A 16,285-nucleotide genomic window follows, 5' to 3' on the forward strand; every position below is an offset into this window, starting at 1 on the left:
ATGTAATATTTAGCTATTACAAACATTGTGTACTTATTTTTGCATGCACCCTTCTTTCTCAAATATTTTGATGGGTTTGTAAGAAGCACTCTTTCCCTCTATGTATCCTCCGCAGGGAAACCGAATAAAGGATGTGAAACAGCTGTGAATTCTCTCTGTTGTCTGATTGCTGGATTGTTCTTTGTCCTCAGTTATTAGTGGGACTAAGTTTGAAGCTTCTGTTGCCAGGGATACTATCTGCCTCTGTTCAGGTGTGTGAGACGTGAGAATTAGACTGGACATACTGAAGACAGCATGGAGAAAACTGTAAAAACTGAGTTATATATAGGGCTGTATATATATTGCTTCTCAGACAGGAGAAGAAGAGCACAGAAACTTTGACTTTTAAAGGTCACTTTTATTTACTAATGATTCAAATCCTTGCTTAGAATTGCTGCATTTGAAATCCACAAGGAACAAACATAAAAAAACAAACATACAAAAATCAGATAGATAGATAGACTAACTGACATAGAGACATACAGACATAAGGATAGATAGATAGATAGACTGACATAGAGACATAAGGATACAGTTTGTACAGTATAAAAACCACCCATAAAACATGAAAACACAACGTGTCTGTATATGTGTGTGTGTGTGCGTGTGCGTGTGTGTGTGTGTGAGAGTGAGTGTGTGTGCGTGTATGTATGTGTGTGTGTGTGTGTGTGTACAGAGCACAAATCCCGCGTATGGGACACCATACTTGACCTCACGTCACGTCCTTTCCTTTCCATTTAGATAGACTAACCGACATAGATAGATAACAAGGTGGACTCCGACCCAACACTGATAGATAGATGTTTTATATTTATGTTTTATGAAAGAACAAACAGAAGGTCAGAATGTGAGAGCGAGTGAAAGAAATAAAAGATGGCCGCCATTATGCAGTGAAGCAAACAGTGAAGGGGTGGAATGAGAAAGTCTCAAGGGATGAGGAGTAGTAGGCAGCCAGGAGGGGATAGATATTTCATGAGGAACCGCATTCTACCCTCTAAATCTGCTGCATGCAACAATGACAAATATCTAACGCTGCCGGAATGATCTGCACACTGAACTCGATGATGAATGAGATCAGTGTGTGAACTGCAGTTTCACTTCATCCACTAAGATGCAGAGATCACAGCTGCGTTTGTGCTAAACACAACTCCCATCATTCAGTATTTATTAAACTGGAAATCCTGACAGACTCATGGGGGCAAAAAAAGCTTTTCTCAAGCTCTTTCCCTCCTCTCTTGCAGAATCCTGGATTAGCTGGATTTCTAAAATGGATGTTGCATTACTAAGCACAAATGAATACTGCTGCAAGAGTGTGGAGGATTCCTGAGCCAAACTGTACGACACCCAAATCTCAAACAAACCCTCTACAGTACACCCAGAGCAATATGAGGCCCATGCCCTACTTCTGTAGGGTGAGTTGTGTGTGTGTGTGCTCATGTGAGTGATAAACAGCTGCATCAGCCTGCAGTGTCATTAGTGCAGATTATTGCAGTTGAGTGCAGATGCAGCACTAAAACCCAAACATCATCCCCCGCACAGCAGCACCACTGACCTTGCCAGAACCAACACTAGAGAAACAAACTTTCACAGTCTTCTCATTAGCCATTAGACTTCTCATTAGACTGACTGACATTTAGGCAAATCAGTCAGAGATAGACGGTAGGCTATAGAAAACACGGTAGAAAGCTGCCAATGCCCTCAAATTGATTAAATTGTGTCATCAAATGCATGAATTTTGCAACTAATTTTATGATGTTTTAAAAATGCATTCTAAAATAATAATTAAAAAAAGGCCTACGTGTTTTTTTTTTTTGTATTTATTTATTTTATTTTCAGAAAGTCACATTGTCAGATATTAAGATCACAGTTTTTTTGTTTTTTTTAAATTAGTGACAATATGTAATGGTTATTATTATGGTTGACTATTTCAAAATGTAAGGAATACTCCCTTTCAAACGTTTGGGGTTAGTGAGATTTAAAAAAAATAAATTAATACTTTTATTCAGCAAGGATGCATTAAAATCATCAAAAATGATACTAAAGACATTTATATTATTACAAATTATTTCTATTTTAAATAGGCCTAAAAGCTGTTGTTTTGAACTTTCTATTCATCAAAGAATCCTGAAAAAAATGATCACCGTTTCCACAAAAATATGAATTTAGCACATCTGGTTTCAAAAAACTAGGATTTATTTTATTTTTGAGCAGGAAATCAGCATATTAAAGTAGGCTATATTACAACAGAAAACTGTTTTATGATAATAACTTACTAAATATGAATGTTCTTACTGTATTTTTAACCAAATAAACGCAGCCTTGGTTAGGTAAGACACTAAACAGACCCTACATTTTTGTATTAAAATAAATGTTAAAATGTTATATTCAGTTAATGAATTAGGCTAAGTAACATACATCCTTATTAGCCTAGTTGCATATGGTTATTTTAAATGTTTGTATGCACTACGAATTACAGTTTTTTGTATAGTAATACTTATTTTTTTGCAAATATTCAACGTACGTTACAGAATCTTAGTGCGCCACCTGTCTTCACCACCACCACCAGACGACGTGTTCCGGATATGACGCAGGACGCGCCGTATTTAAACTTGTTTTCATTATCACGGAAGTGAAACAGGACCGTTTTCACAGGCTGATGTTGATATACTTCCTCACTTAGGCGCTAATTCTTGTCGTAAGTAAATATTATTTTACAATTTATTTGTTTTATCTAGATATAATTGTATAACGCTCTTAAACCGGACTTTCGCTATAACTGTGCTGTAAGTAAGTTAACGTTACGTTACCTGAGAGAGATCAGTGGGTCGATTCGTTCGTTTCGATTTTGTTATGGTTAGTTTTACATAAGTTATATGTTTTATGTCCAGACCTCACTCAGTCCAGACATGACGGCGAAGGGGGCCAAGGAGACCATCGTGAATAAACTGGGCTTTAAAAGCAGCAGCTCCAAATCAGTGGAGATGGAGATCGAGAAACTGAAGAGAGAGAATCAGCAGCTGAAGAAAAGCCTGGAGGACACGAAGAGAGCTGGAAGACAGCCAAACACGCATCCAGACTCTGACCAAGCCAAACTCCTGGAGGTGAGATGTCTATGTATTTTTCTGTGATGCAGTTACATTTCTACAAAACAAAGAGTATTATTATGAAGGTGTTTTCCCTTTTTAACTTGCAGAGGATCTTGGCCCTGGAGACGCTGAGGGAGAGGAACTCGCAGCAGCTGCTGGAGAAGGAGCAGGAGATCTCCAGCCTCAGACAGCAGCTGCGTGCCGCTCACGGGGACGTGGTGTCTTCACTGCAGAGCCAGCTGGAGCAGAAACAACAGGAGGCCCAACAGAGAGAGACACAGTTTCAGGCTCTCTCGAAGGAGACCGAAGACCTGAAAAACAAGTATTGTGCTGTTTCTGAGAGGTGTGACACACTTGAGAAGCAAAAGGTAGGGGAGGTGACTTTAGACCCTTCATATGGAAAAGTTTTATTTTACAAATGTCCTGTTAAGAATTTTGAGCTTAAACTGTGCGGTTTCTGTTAGAACAATTTTGGATTAATTATGATTCAGAAATAGTTTTGAGGAAAGTCTCTTCTGCTTCCTCAAGGCTGCATGAATTTGATCATATATATACAGTTAAAACGGTAATATTGTGAAATATTATTACTATTTAAAATAACGTTTTTCTATTTGTTACCCTGTTCCACAAAACCAGTCTTAAGGGTCAATCTTTTTTTTTGAAATTGAGATTTATACATCATCTGAAAGCTGAATAAATAAGCTTTCCATTGATGTATGGTTTGGACCCTGTTCCACAAAACCAGTCTTAAGGGTCAATTTTTTTTATTGAGATTTATACATCATCTGAAAACTGAATAAATAAGCTTTCCATTGATGTATGGTTTGTTTTGATAGGACAATATTTGAAAATCTGGAATCTGAAAGCATAAATAATCCAAATATTGAGAAAATTGCATTTAAAGTTCTTAGCAATGCATATTACTAATCAAAAAGGAAGTTTTGATATATTTACGGTGGGAATTTTATAAAATAACTTCATGGAACATGATCTTTACTTAATAACCTAATGATTTTTGGCATAAAAGAAAAATCTATAATTTTGACCCATACAATGTATTGTTGGCTTATTGCTACAAATATATCCGTGCTACTTGTGACTGGTTTTGGGGTTTTGCTGCTCAAGAAACATTTCTTATTATTATTATCAATGTTGAAAACAGCTGTTCAGCTTCAAATATTTATTGAAACAGTGATGTACTACCAAAAGTTTGGTGTAAGGTTGTAAAAAAGAAGAAGAAATACGTTTTTTTTTTTTTCAAGCTGAATAAATAAGCTTTCCATTGATGTATGGTTTGTTTTGATAGTACAATATTTGAAAATCTGGAATCTGAAAGCAAAAATAATCCAAATATTGAGAAAATCGCATTTAAAGTTCTTAGCAATGCATATTACTAATCAAAAAGGAAGATTTGATATATTTACGGTGGGAATTTTATAAAATAACTTCATGGAACATGATCTTTACTTAATAACCTAATGATTTTTGGCATAAAAGAAAAATCTATAATTTTGACCCATACAATGTATTGTTGGCTTATTGCTACAAATATATCCGTGCTACTTGTGACTGGTTTTGGGGTTTTGCTGCTCAAGAAACATTTCTTATTATTATTATCAATGTTGAAAACAGCTGTTCAGCTTCAAATATTTATTGAAACAGTGATGTACTACCAAAAGTTTGGTGTAAGGTTGTAAAAAAGAAGAAGAAATACGTTTTTTTTTTTTTCAGCAAGGACACACAATGTTACACAAGCATTTCTATTTAAAAAAATAAATGCTGTTCTTTTGGACTTTCTGTTCATAAAAGAGTCCTGGGGGGAAAAAATCTAAGTTTCCACAAAAAATGTAAGCAACATTGATAATAATAAGCATTATTAATAATTGGCCAACAAATCAGCTGTGCCATAACAGAAATTAATTATATTTTAATACAGGCAAATACAAACAGAACTGCCTTTCTTGTTATGCACGTATTAAAATGAGCTCATCTTTTTATGTAATATCCTGTCATTTAACATAAGGATGTTTCCAAGCAAATGAAAGCATGGCCAGCTTCACACACTAGATGGCAGTGTTTCATCAAATAACTAGTTTCTTGCTCAGAGAAGTTGCCTAACTACTGCTGAGGGACTGATGTTAGTAGACCACAACTAATTCTTCTGTTTATAATTACGAATATAATATTTATACTACAGTTTATTGATACTTAATTTGATAAATATTATGCTTGTGTTCCTTGTTCAAATTCTGTAATAAACTATATTGTGTGATATTGTTTTCCCCTTAACCAGTTAAGCGCAAACCCTAATTTCATCGGTCAACTCAATCACACCATCTTCAGTCAAGAAAATGAACATTGCTAAATATAAGATGTAAAAGGTTTTGTCTATCCTTTTTATGAGATGCATTATGCTTCTTTGCGATTGAATTTTTGCTCATTTAGCCAGTGTTTATTTTGATATTTTTGTGTCATTGGTCGTGACAGGTTCCGTCTGGTGAGCTTGCGGTGGTTCAGGAGCAGTTGCGAGACGTGAGTTCACATCTCAAGAGTTCAGATAAGAGCTTCCTGGTGTTTCTTCCAGACTCATGTGTTGTCGCTCCTCTCTCTGTCTTTGAGTCCAGGCTCTGGAGAAGAACCATAACTGGCTTGTGTATGACCAGCAGCGGGAGGCCTACGTTCAGGGCTTTTTGGCCAGGACCAAAGAGTTAGAGACGCAGCTAAATGAAGCGAATCAAGCACTCCAACAACAGCACAAAGAAGCCAGTTCAGATTGTACAAAGCTTTAAAAATACTCACTCAAAATGGTCATATAGGGTCTGTTTAATGCAGTAGCATCATTCACTCTCTCTTCTCGCCACACAGGCCAGTCCGGACAGGTGGCTCAGCGTGAGCTGGAGACCGAACGCGCCCAAGTCAGCCGAATCCAGACAGAACTGAAGGATCTGAGAGGAAGGTATGAGGAGAAGAGCAGGGAAGCGGCTCAGGCCCGGGAGCAGCTCCTGGAAGAGAGGAAGCGCGAGCGGGAGGCTCTGCAGGAGAGGAGGCGTTCATCAGAGCGAACCGCTCGACTGCAGGGAGAGCTGGAGGAGGAGAGGAAGAGGGTGGCCGAACTACTGATGCAGGTACAGATGGGAATCATTCAGTGCAAAAGATACTTGGTATTTTTGTCCTATTTTCACTTACAAAATCGGACATTTTTGAAATCAAGATGCATTTACTTTGAAAAATGCATTTTTGAAAAAATTCTAATTAAGTGTTAAATTAACTGAAAGTTAAAGGTGGGGTAAGCGAATTTTCGGAAGGCCTGCGATCGGACGCCGAGGTTGCTTTGTTTATTCTCGATAGGAGAGTAACACAGTGTCTGCGCCGCAACCGCTAAAGTCTGTCTAGTACACTGGACGCGACAAAGCGACCGTTGAAAATCATTTGAAATTTGTGTCAATACGTCATGAATAGAACGCAGCAGCAGTTTTCTGTCGGGGATTTGTCGTGATGTGCTGCGCCGCATCCAGTGTAGACCATATAGATATGTATATATATCTATGGTGTAGACAACATCACTGGTTATAATGAGTTCTATAGTATTTTGGTCGCGCCGCGCAAACTCGCGTCTGGTGTAGACACGGTGTAACATTGGTTTTGCTTTGTTTCACAGAACTAATCGTTGCCTGGGTTGCGTACGTATGTGTGGGGCGGAGCTATCAAAATAGGGGCGAGACCCTTTTGGGGGTAGGGGCGTGTTTGTTTTGGTGATTTCAAATGTCAACATTGGCTACCAGAAATCACTTACCCCACCTTTAAGACATTTTTGGCCCTTCAAATTAAGTTCATATTTTTCTTAATCTGCTCACAGACTTTTTTTTTTTCTTCTTCTTTTCTTGTGTTAACCTCATTCTGGGTGGTAGATTGAAACAGACTTGTACTAGACAATGTTTTTATTAAGAAAATATATTAGTACTTTTAGGACTATTTACTATTAGGACCTTTTAGGAGAAAAAAAGGTTTCTCCTAAAATAATTTTAAAATTTTTGTCAGACTATAATAATTTTTTGTGGTGTTGTTATTGTTATTTTAGTTTGCTTTAATTTTTTTATTTACATTTTTTTGTGTTGACTTTGAGACAAAATTGTAAACATTGTATTGAAAGAATACTGATTGAATTGTTTGAATTATGTAGTTGAATTGTTTTTGCTATGAATATTGCCATTGCTGCTGACATGGCGTTAAATCATAAACAAATAAATAAATAGTAACAGCCTTTTTTAATGGTCAATATCTAGAGAGCAGGGTGGCCAACAGCCCATCTAATGCCAATATACATAATGCATTTTAATTTGGCAAGTGCAATTTAGTGATGTACAAACAGTTTGAAAAAAAAAATATATCTTTAATAATACTATATTAGTGTCAAAAACTTTAATGAGACTTTGCTTATCTTCAGATGCTCATGAGATTTTACTGGAAATTCATAGGCAGTAGGCATGCATATTGTTTATTAGTCAAAAGTTTATATTTAAAACAAACCAAAAAAAAGTTATGAGTTGTATTTGTTGAACATTTTGGTCACAACATAAATCACATGTGTTTTCATGACTTCACAGTTAGTTGTAAAATTAAGTTTGAAGCAGCTCATTTGTGCAGTCACTATATCTGCTAGAAAATAAAAGATGAATAAAAGTTTAAAAGCTAAATGTTTTCTGTTCTGAAAGGTGAATCTACTGCAGAAATCCCTGATGAATCAGCAGGAGGAGAAGAAAAGAATCGCTATTTTGGAACAACAGGTATTTGGATCATCTGTAACACTAGCGTTAATAGAGCTGTGAATGAAACATCCAGCACGCTTCTCAATTTCATTCAATTTCAAAAATACTATACAATAATTGATAAAATAATTATTTTATAAATCATTTTATATAATATAATTTATTCTTTTTTTATAATTATATATATTATATATATATTTTTTTTTATATAAAAATAATTTTTATAATTTAATATATAATTTTTAAAAATAATGATCTTTAAAAAAGCATCATATGACCCCTTTAAAGTTTTGCTGAAAATGTATAAAATGATAAGTAAAAAAGAAGCCACTGTCACTGACCATCTTATAGATCCAGTTGTCGGCCAAAGAATGTGAAAGTGATAAACTGGACCGTCAAACTCTACAGCACCAGCTGCAGAAAGTTTTGAAAGAGCTTCGTAAGGCCAGAGACCAGATTACACGCCTGGAGTCTGCCGTGAGTTCTGAGATATTCTGTGACGTGTCCTGACATGATCATTGATATACAGTATCTGTCATTTTCTTGTGTAATAATGTGCCTGTTTTGACCTTGTGCCTCAGAAACATCAGAGAGAGTCTCGCTTCTCTGAGCCCAGCTCCTATAACAGGATGGATTTTGAAAGACTTACTATTGAAGATCAAACCACATCTCCATCTAAAGTCCATAACATACTAGATGAGAGTATCCTGGAGTGTCCAAACTGTGGCGCTTCATATCCCACCAGCCAGCACAGAGAGCTGCTAGCCCACCTCGACTACTGCTTCAGCTAAAACACACGCTTTGTGCTAAAACTTCTTTGTTTAGGGCACTTTTTGACTTTTTATTGTAGCCACCATTCCAAAAAAAATTCAGTATTTTTTATTTTAAAAGATTTATTTTTGGCATTTTTATTTTGATAGGACAGTATAGCAGTGACAGGAAGCGAAGTAGGAGAAAGAGAGGGGGACGGGACTCGAACTCGGGACGCAACGGCACTATATGTCTGTGCACTGCCCACTAGGCTATTGGCGCCGACGATGTTTCAGTATTTTTATATTAACAAGTGTTTTATTATTATTTTGAAGAACAAATATAAGTAGAAAAAAAGTTTGAAGGAACTTTCCTAGAATATTCATAGAAGTAGCGGTTTACATGGGGCATATTTAAAAAATATTTTAATTTATGTGATAAAAAATTAATGTTTTTTTTCCCGCTTAGTTCTCTTTTGGTGACAAGGTTGATCTTTTATTTGCAGTTTTCTTGCATACAATAAATAAAGCAATATTTAGCATATTCAGTTTTTTTTTTTTTTTCAATCAGTGTTGTACCTAAAAATAAGGTTATTTACAGAGTCCTTCACTGAATTGTGTCCTCCACTTGAATGAATAAATGGAAAAAGACAGTGTGGTTTGTTTCCTAGTTTGCCCTTGTATCCTCATGGTACCTCTGAAGTGTTAGATGTCTGGGAGCCACTCATTAGCATCCGTCAGTACTGACTTTGCAAACCAAATCTGTCTTGAATTAGACTGCATGTGTAAATCCTGCATTAAACTATTTAAAGATGGGATTAAGTGAAGCACAGTAGCCGGAGGAGAACGGGTCTAATTCTAGGGAAGTGTCATGCATTATTTTACCACCAGGCAAACGATATGAGAGAAAAACTGGACAAGAAGTCCAAATAATTTTGTGGAATCCTTCCAGTGTCCTACTGAGGTTATTTACGCTCTTCAGTTGACATATTTACATAACATGAAATTTCAAGACTAAATGGTGCTTTTATTTTTAGTGCATATATCAAAAATGTAATCTGATTTCTTGAAAATATGAAATCATATGTATTATTTTCTATATATTTATAGTATGCATTATATAACTTGTTTAATCTAAACTATTTAATCTTATAGCCTGATTTTAGTGATATAAATCTTAACTATATAAATATAATTCCTGCTTTTATATATATTAAAAATGACTTTTTTTTTTCCATGATGTTTCTAATTAGAATGCAAATTAACAAGTTTATAAATATTGTACATAAATGTATAGATGTACCTGTATATAATATAAACGTGTTTATTACGTTTTGAAAGAAGGTTAATAATGGCAGTGGCTGATTGGCTTAATGTGATTATTTCCTCAGACTGATATATAATCTGTGTGCTGACAGCAGTTACTCTGTATCATGGTCCAAGTTGCACAACGTGTTTGTTAGTAGAGCTGTCAACAAAAAGCATTAATTTACCAGCTCTGTTTGTATTGTTAGTTCATACGAGTTCAAACAAACCTTTGATAAAACCTTCGTGACAGTGAGTTTACTAGCATCAATCACTGAATTCAGTAATTATACTTTCCCCCCCCCCAAGTTTATTTGGAAAAAAAAGACAGTTACATCCTGCAACTTACTGTTATTAAACATTTTTCCTTTTGCTTTGTGCAAAATTGTGCATTCTCTTTTATTAAGTATCATGCTTACTGTATTTACATATTTGTTCAAAATATAAAACATGTCAGATTACATCCTCCGACGCTCTTTGTGTAGTGGTCGTTTAGGCAGTGTCACAGAAACCTGCATAATGAAAAAAGTAAAAACACATCAGCACATTTAGAACTTATGAGTGAATCTAAATAATAATCATTTATGAGGCTCAACCATCTTACCAGTGTGTGCAACGCGTCTGTATTTGCCTAGGAAGCAGATGTCCTGTTTCTTCTCCGTCACATTCCTCTGGTCTTCAGGCCTCAGGCCATCAGGATATCGGGAGAAGATGAAGGAATAACCGTCCAAGCAGGTTCCATCCACATCAAGCTCTCTGCAGGAGTAGTGGATGGCATAGTTATCATAGTCGGTGTCAATGATCCAGTGGTCATCATCTGTGGAACGGTCAGAGACAAGGTCATGAGCAGATGAGCTGTCGGGTTTTTACGTAACATATGATTTAATCACATTTCACAAGCTAGGTTTAATAAGAACCATGCTTACAATACATCTGCGTTTGAGTCATCCAAAAATATATATATTATAAAATAAATTTTATGATATATATATCATAATATCAAAAATAAAGAAAAGAGGTTTTAAAAGATGATTAAATTATTGAAATAATTTACATATGTATATGTATATAATGTAATATACATTTTAAATAATTAAAAATAAATAAAAATGTTATTAAAGATTATTAAATAATTATATTAAATATATCAATTGAAAATATATACATATATTACATATTTTAATTTATATAATAAAATAAAAATACATATACAAACAAATCAACTAACCATTTGCATAGTTTTTGCAAGATCAGTTTTTAACCTGTTGAATTTTACCTGTTGAACTTTTTATGTAGCAACATATATAATAATATACAATTATATATGATTAATGTACACTTACATCCAGTCTGGAGATATGCTGCGGCTCCCCAGTATTTCATCTTAAACTTAGCAGGGTCTTCTGTATCTTCAAAAGTGCCAAACATGTTGGCGCACATCTCCCAATTGCTGAAGTTTAAAACAGCATGTGAAAATAGAATCCTTTCCATTGCCTAAGTACAATTTTTGCGCCACAACAGCATAAAATGCCATTTAAACTCACTTGAGAATTATGACTCTTCCAAGGGCGGTGGCTGTCATGGTTCCATCCTCCTCCACTTTGAAATTGGCGACAATATTATCAAGAAGGAAAAGCCCAACGGGGTCTTTCTTGGCCACGGCATACCATGTTCCTTGATACTGCAAGGTCGATGGACAAATATGAGGAACGAAAGCTCAAAATCAACGTATGGAAAGAAGAAAAACACTGGTTAACTTACCCTCATCCTGTCAAAGTCCTGTTTGACGGTGATGTTGCTCACCAGACAGTCCTGTGCCCAGCATGTCGCCAGGACACAGAGAGCTATGCAAAGCCTGAGCATGCTGCTTCTGTGCTTGAGCTGTGAAAAATGAGTACAACGGTTATGAGAAGACCAAAAAATTTATTACTTTGTTGTCCTTTAAACAAATCCTAATGCTCAAGTACCTTGATCACAGTATCTGAAATGTATCTGTAGTGATGCAGCTGGATTCCTGCGAGGTGTTTTTATACAGGGACGCGCTTCTGGGGGTATTTCATAATCCCACCCAAAGACCCCAAATTCAGTCTCCACCATCCCTGTCATTGGACAAAATTTTTACACAACAGCTGTGATTCAGGTATTCACAGGGAACACAGTAGTGTTGACCTTTGCTCATCACCTAAAGTGTTTTTCTTACATTCCCTGAAGCCTCTTCAAAAGGGAACATTTCTGTTCGGTGAACACAGAACCTTTTTACACTCTTAAATATAAAGCTTTTAAAAGAGGCTTTTTACAACAATGCAATAGAAAAATGGTACTGTATCACACTTGCACCCTAAAGAGAGCAGCCCCAGAAAAAAAGAGCACAGCAGGCAGAAAAGAAAACAAGAGGTATTTCAAATTGCATGGAAGGGTAGTGATTGTTGCCTAAAGAAGGCCCTCAAAACTGCTTTACTTTTCAACTCTTTTAGAAGAAAACAACGTAACCCGATGTGTTCATTTGATACAGCGGCTACATTAACGAGAAATAGATCAAAAGATTTCCAAACAGCATTTCAACAATGACTATGTGAATTTCTTTACTTGCAAGATTAATACCATCAGAGAGAATATTATACCCATGCAGCCATCAGCTACAGTATCACATAAGACAGTGCACTATAGATCCCCTGAGGAACAATTCCATTTATTTTTCGCTATTGGAGAGGAAGAGTTGTCTATATTTGTTAAAACATCAAAATAAACAACTTGTATATTAGACCCTATACAAAATAAGCTACTGAAAGAGATAATTCCAGAAATCATAGACCCTCTTCTTAATATTATTATTATTTAATCATTGTCATTAGGATATATCCCAAACATTTTCAAGCTGGCTTGAAAAGCCTCTCATTAGGTAAAAATACAACTTGATCCTAGAGAATTAGTTAACTACAAGACTGATCTTGATTCTCCCTTCTCTTTCAAAAAACACTAGAACTGGCAGAATCCTAGGTATCTGCAAGGATTTCCAGTCAGGTTTTAGACCAAATCAGTACCGAGACTGCTCTTATTAGAGTTACAAATGACTTGCACTTACCCAGTTATGGTTGTATCTCTCTAGACTTTATTGCTGCATTTGACACTAATACATTTGAGTGTTACTAGACTTTACTGCTGCATTTGACACTACCGACCACAATGTCTTTTGAATAGATGCAAAAATGATGTTGGCACTAGTGGAACTGCATTGGCTTGGTTCAAATTGTATTTATTTGACTGTTATCAGTTTGTAGCAAAATTCACTATGGAGTACCACATGGCTCAGTACTAGGACCTTTGCTTTTCACCCTGTACATGCTACCCTTGGGAGATATTATTAGAAAACATGGTGTTAATTGTTGGTTCACTGTAACGCTAATGATACTCAGCTCTATATTTCTTTGCGACCTAACTAACAAAACCTAGCAATTCACAAAACTAATTGAATGCATAGTCCAAATGCAATGAATATTCTCTAATACTTGATGGCTGCTCTGTCAAATCTTCATCTTCAGTCGGGAATCTGGGTGTGCTATTTGATAGCAATCTGGTATTTTGAAAGCCACAGCTCTAGCATTTGTAAAACCGCATTTAAAAGTGTATTCAGGTTTGTAATAGTATCAAATTGTCTCCCATTTGCCAACTTACATGAATTCACTCTGTAGCTGTTCAAGGCTGGTTTTCATTCTTTTGAAAGAGACTAAATGAATAAAAATGAAAGAATTTTGGTCTTTTCTTATTGAAAACAGAGAACTAAGTGCAAATCAAAGTCCAGTTCTCCTTCTATGTTCTATTTGTTCAATCAGCACCTAAACATGTACAGGAAACTTAAATTTGCTGTCTCTTAAATAACCTCTGTTGAGTTTTTCAGGACTTATTTGGAGCCAACAGTTGCACTGACGTAAGTTATGCAGTTGAGGGACAACTCCAGGTGACCTAAATTCCCCTGCTCTGAAAAACTAAAAGAAAGAGACAAAGTTATGTAACTTGTTACAAAATGGCACATATGGCAGCAAAACATTGTTTGACCTACACTAACATTCAAAAGTTTAAGGTCAGTAAGATTTATTTTGTATTTCTGAAAGAAATTTATATTTTTAATGGTAAGTATATATATATATATATATATATATGATAATATAAAAAAATATAAATATATATATAAAATGATTTAAACTCAATTTACCACTCTCTCTCTTTCCTTTCGGCTTGCTCCCTTTTATCAGGGGTTCCGCACAACCGATTTGGCACATGTTTTACGCCGGATAAACTCAATTTACCACTGCATTCATTTATTCATTTAGTAAGCATCTATGTAAAACAACAGGATAAAGTACTGGTCAGCTGGTACACCACATTTATTTTATGATAATGACCAGCTGACTGAACATTATCTGTTATTATCTTAAACAATAATGAAAATGAAAAATGGTCCTGCAACTACAACTTTTATGGGAGGTTTGTAAACAAATGCTATTAAATCTTCCAATGCTTTATTTGCAACATTACTAATACAAGTTAAGCAAACCAGATCTTGATATCAAGCTGACTAAGCCTAATCTCAGCTCATTAGATCTTTCTTTTAGGCTGAAGTGCAGCAGACAATATTTGACATACAAATGGTGATCCTTTTTGGTTGTTTGTCTGGGAATGAGCAGGTAAATATCAGAAAACTGGGTGATGCTGATGGACTGCTGATATTGTCTTGCATGTATCAGCACAGATATGTGTCAACAATAGGGTTGGGTATCGTTTGGGTTTTTTTCTATACCGGTGCCAAATCGATACTTTTAAAACGGTTCCGGTGTCTAAACGGTGCCTGAACCGATACTTATTAAAAAAACAAATAAATAAAAATTCCCCCAAAATGATGGATTGGCCATTAGCACTATAAACACATGAATTTCTGTTTCATTCATACTGGACGCCAGAGGGCGCCCTCCACATATCCAGACACAGCAGAACTCATGACCCTCCAGGAAATCCCTTATATGGACAAAGACATTGATATTATAGCTGTAACTGAGTAAACAGAACATATTAACGTTTTGAAGGTTATAATGTTCTCATTTGTTGGACAACAAGTTTAGAAATGTGAATAAAAGGGAAGCTTAGCTTTAGGCATTTTAATTTAAGCATGTTTAGCTTAGTTAACGAAAGGCTACCTGCTGCCATCAGAGCAAGTGTAATTACTTAATTCACGCACTCCTCGGATGCTCTCGTTTCCTGAGTTGAGCGTTTAAGTCGGAGTGCCGGTGATGATGCTTCTTACATTCGTTTCAGAGAACCAGAGGACAAATATTTCAGTCGATCGCTCGTGCATGGCACCAAAATCTGCGTTCTGATTCGGTTCTAGTACATACCGTTTACATAGGTACCGGTGCCATATTGGTACCGGGTTTCGGTACCCAACCCTAGGGTCTCAACAACTCAAGACTTTACTGCAAGCCTGAGGTGAAGAGATCTCAAAATAAGCTAATATCTCTAAACCTTCTCCATGCACTTGTCTGCTCAAAGTCCATCAATAAATACATAACGCATTTGTTTGTTTTTGTTCACATGCAGGCATATGAGGTTCTACATACACAGTTGGCTATTTAACACATTGCATGTGTGATATTTTATCAATCAACATCCAATTAAATTAATGGTGAGTGTGGTAAATTTAGCATTGTTCTGTCTGTCGGCTCCTTGCTGTGAACTTAAACGTGTGAGCGCTCTGAAGTGCCAAGCCAGGCTTTGTCCCTTCAAGAGAGGATATCCTGATAATCACTTTTACTTAATCCTGGATTTACAAAGCCAGGTACATATGATGCAAGTATTTTTCTTTTTTACATTCTGGATGCCTGACACTTCCACGACATCAGAGAAAAAGGAGACAGATCCTTCTATACATCTGGCAGACTGACAGATCAGGTCTAATCCTATCATTGGAAATAGATCCTGGGTGTCCAGCATCTTCTCTGGGTGCAGAAATTGTAAAAAACTGCTAATAATAGCCCAATTCTGAGAATTTATTTTCTTACTCGGAGAGCTTGAGAGCTAGGTTTAATAAGGACAATGCTTACAAGACATTTGCATTCAGGTGACTGACATATCACTTGTCCATTTATGTAGAAAATATTATGATTTTAAGCAAGTGCTATAAGCATATATAAGAGACGCTGTCCCTGTGTGCATACTGGGCTCAATGGACCCATAAACACTGGTGTATTAGATCGGAAACACTATCAGTCTAATCGACAAACCAATGTGACAAATATCATGTCGTGTACCGACACTTTCTCCACAGGAGAAAACAGAGGTGTTTGACTCC

General features: G+C 36.0%; 2 protein-coding genes across 2 annotated transcripts; one reads left to right on the forward strand and one right to left on the reverse strand.

Annotated features, from left to right (window-relative positions):
- Window positions 1–2,620: 2,620 nt before the first annotated feature.
- Window positions 2,621–8,789, forward strand: LOC107743952 (centrosomal protein of 55 kDa-like). Its single transcript, XM_016557411.1, has 9 exons — window positions 2,621–2,734; window positions 2,928–3,140; window positions 3,233–3,493; window positions 5,613–5,657; window positions 5,750–5,900; window positions 5,991–6,250; window positions 7,838–7,909; window positions 8,243–8,368; window positions 8,473–8,789. Exons 2-9 carry the CDS (start codon window positions 2,946–2,948, stop codon window positions 8,680–8,682), a joined length of 1,320 nt encoding a protein of 439 aa, XP_016412897.1. The 5' UTR covers window positions 2,621–2,734; window positions 2,928–2,945; the 3' UTR covers window positions 8,683–8,789.
- A 1,241-nt stretch (window positions 8,790–10,030) lies between these two features.
- On the reverse strand, window positions 10,031–12,006 carry LOC107743953 (retinol-binding protein 4-A-like). Its single transcript, XM_016557412.1, has 6 exons — window positions 11,913–12,006; window positions 11,707–11,826; window positions 11,490–11,626; window positions 11,289–11,395; window positions 10,550–10,762; window positions 10,031–10,457 (listed from the first exon to the last, which is right to left on the reverse strand). The coding sequence occupies exons 2-6, from the start codon at window positions 11,806–11,808 to the stop codon at window positions 10,438–10,440; spliced, it is 579 nt and encodes a 192-aa protein (XP_016412898.1). The 5' UTR covers window positions 11,809–11,826; window positions 11,913–12,006; the 3' UTR covers window positions 10,031–10,437.
- Window positions 12,007–16,285: the final 4,279 nt, after the last annotated feature.

The sequence above is a fragment of the Sinocyclocheilus rhinocerous genome, unplaced genomic scaffold (genome assembly GCF_001515625.1).
Source record: "Sinocyclocheilus rhinocerous isolate Xijiao unplaced genomic scaffold, SAMN03320098_v1.1 scaffold2572, whole genome shotgun sequence".
Classification (NCBI taxonomy): domain Eukaryota; kingdom Metazoa; phylum Chordata; class Actinopteri; order Cypriniformes; family Cyprinidae; genus Sinocyclocheilus; species Sinocyclocheilus rhinocerous.

Coding starts and splice junctions, on each gene's coding strand:
- LOC107743952 (XM_016557411.1), top strand. CDS start 2,946: ATGACGGCGAAGGGGGCCAAGGAGACCATCGTGAATAAACTGGGCTTT. Junction 3,494..5,612: donor ACACACTTGAGAAGCAAAAG/GTAGGGGAGGTG, acceptor TGGTCGTGACAG/GTTCCGTCTGGTGAGCTTGC. Junction 7,910..8,242: donor TCGCTATTTTGGAACAACAG/GTATTTGGATCA, acceptor ACCATCTTATAG/ATCCAGTTGTCGGCCAAAGA.
- LOC107743953 (XM_016557412.1), bottom strand. CDS start 11,808: ATGCTCAGGCTTTGCATAGCTCTCTGTGTCCTGGCGACATGCTGGGCA. Junction 11,627..11,706: donor AGGACTTTGACAGGATGAGG/GTAAGTTAACCA, acceptor TCGACCTTGCAG/TATCAAGGAACATGGTATGC. Junction 11,396..11,489: donor GGAAGAGTCATAATTCTCAA/GTGAGTTTAAAT, acceptor TTTAAACTTCAG/CAATTGGGAGATGTGCGCCA.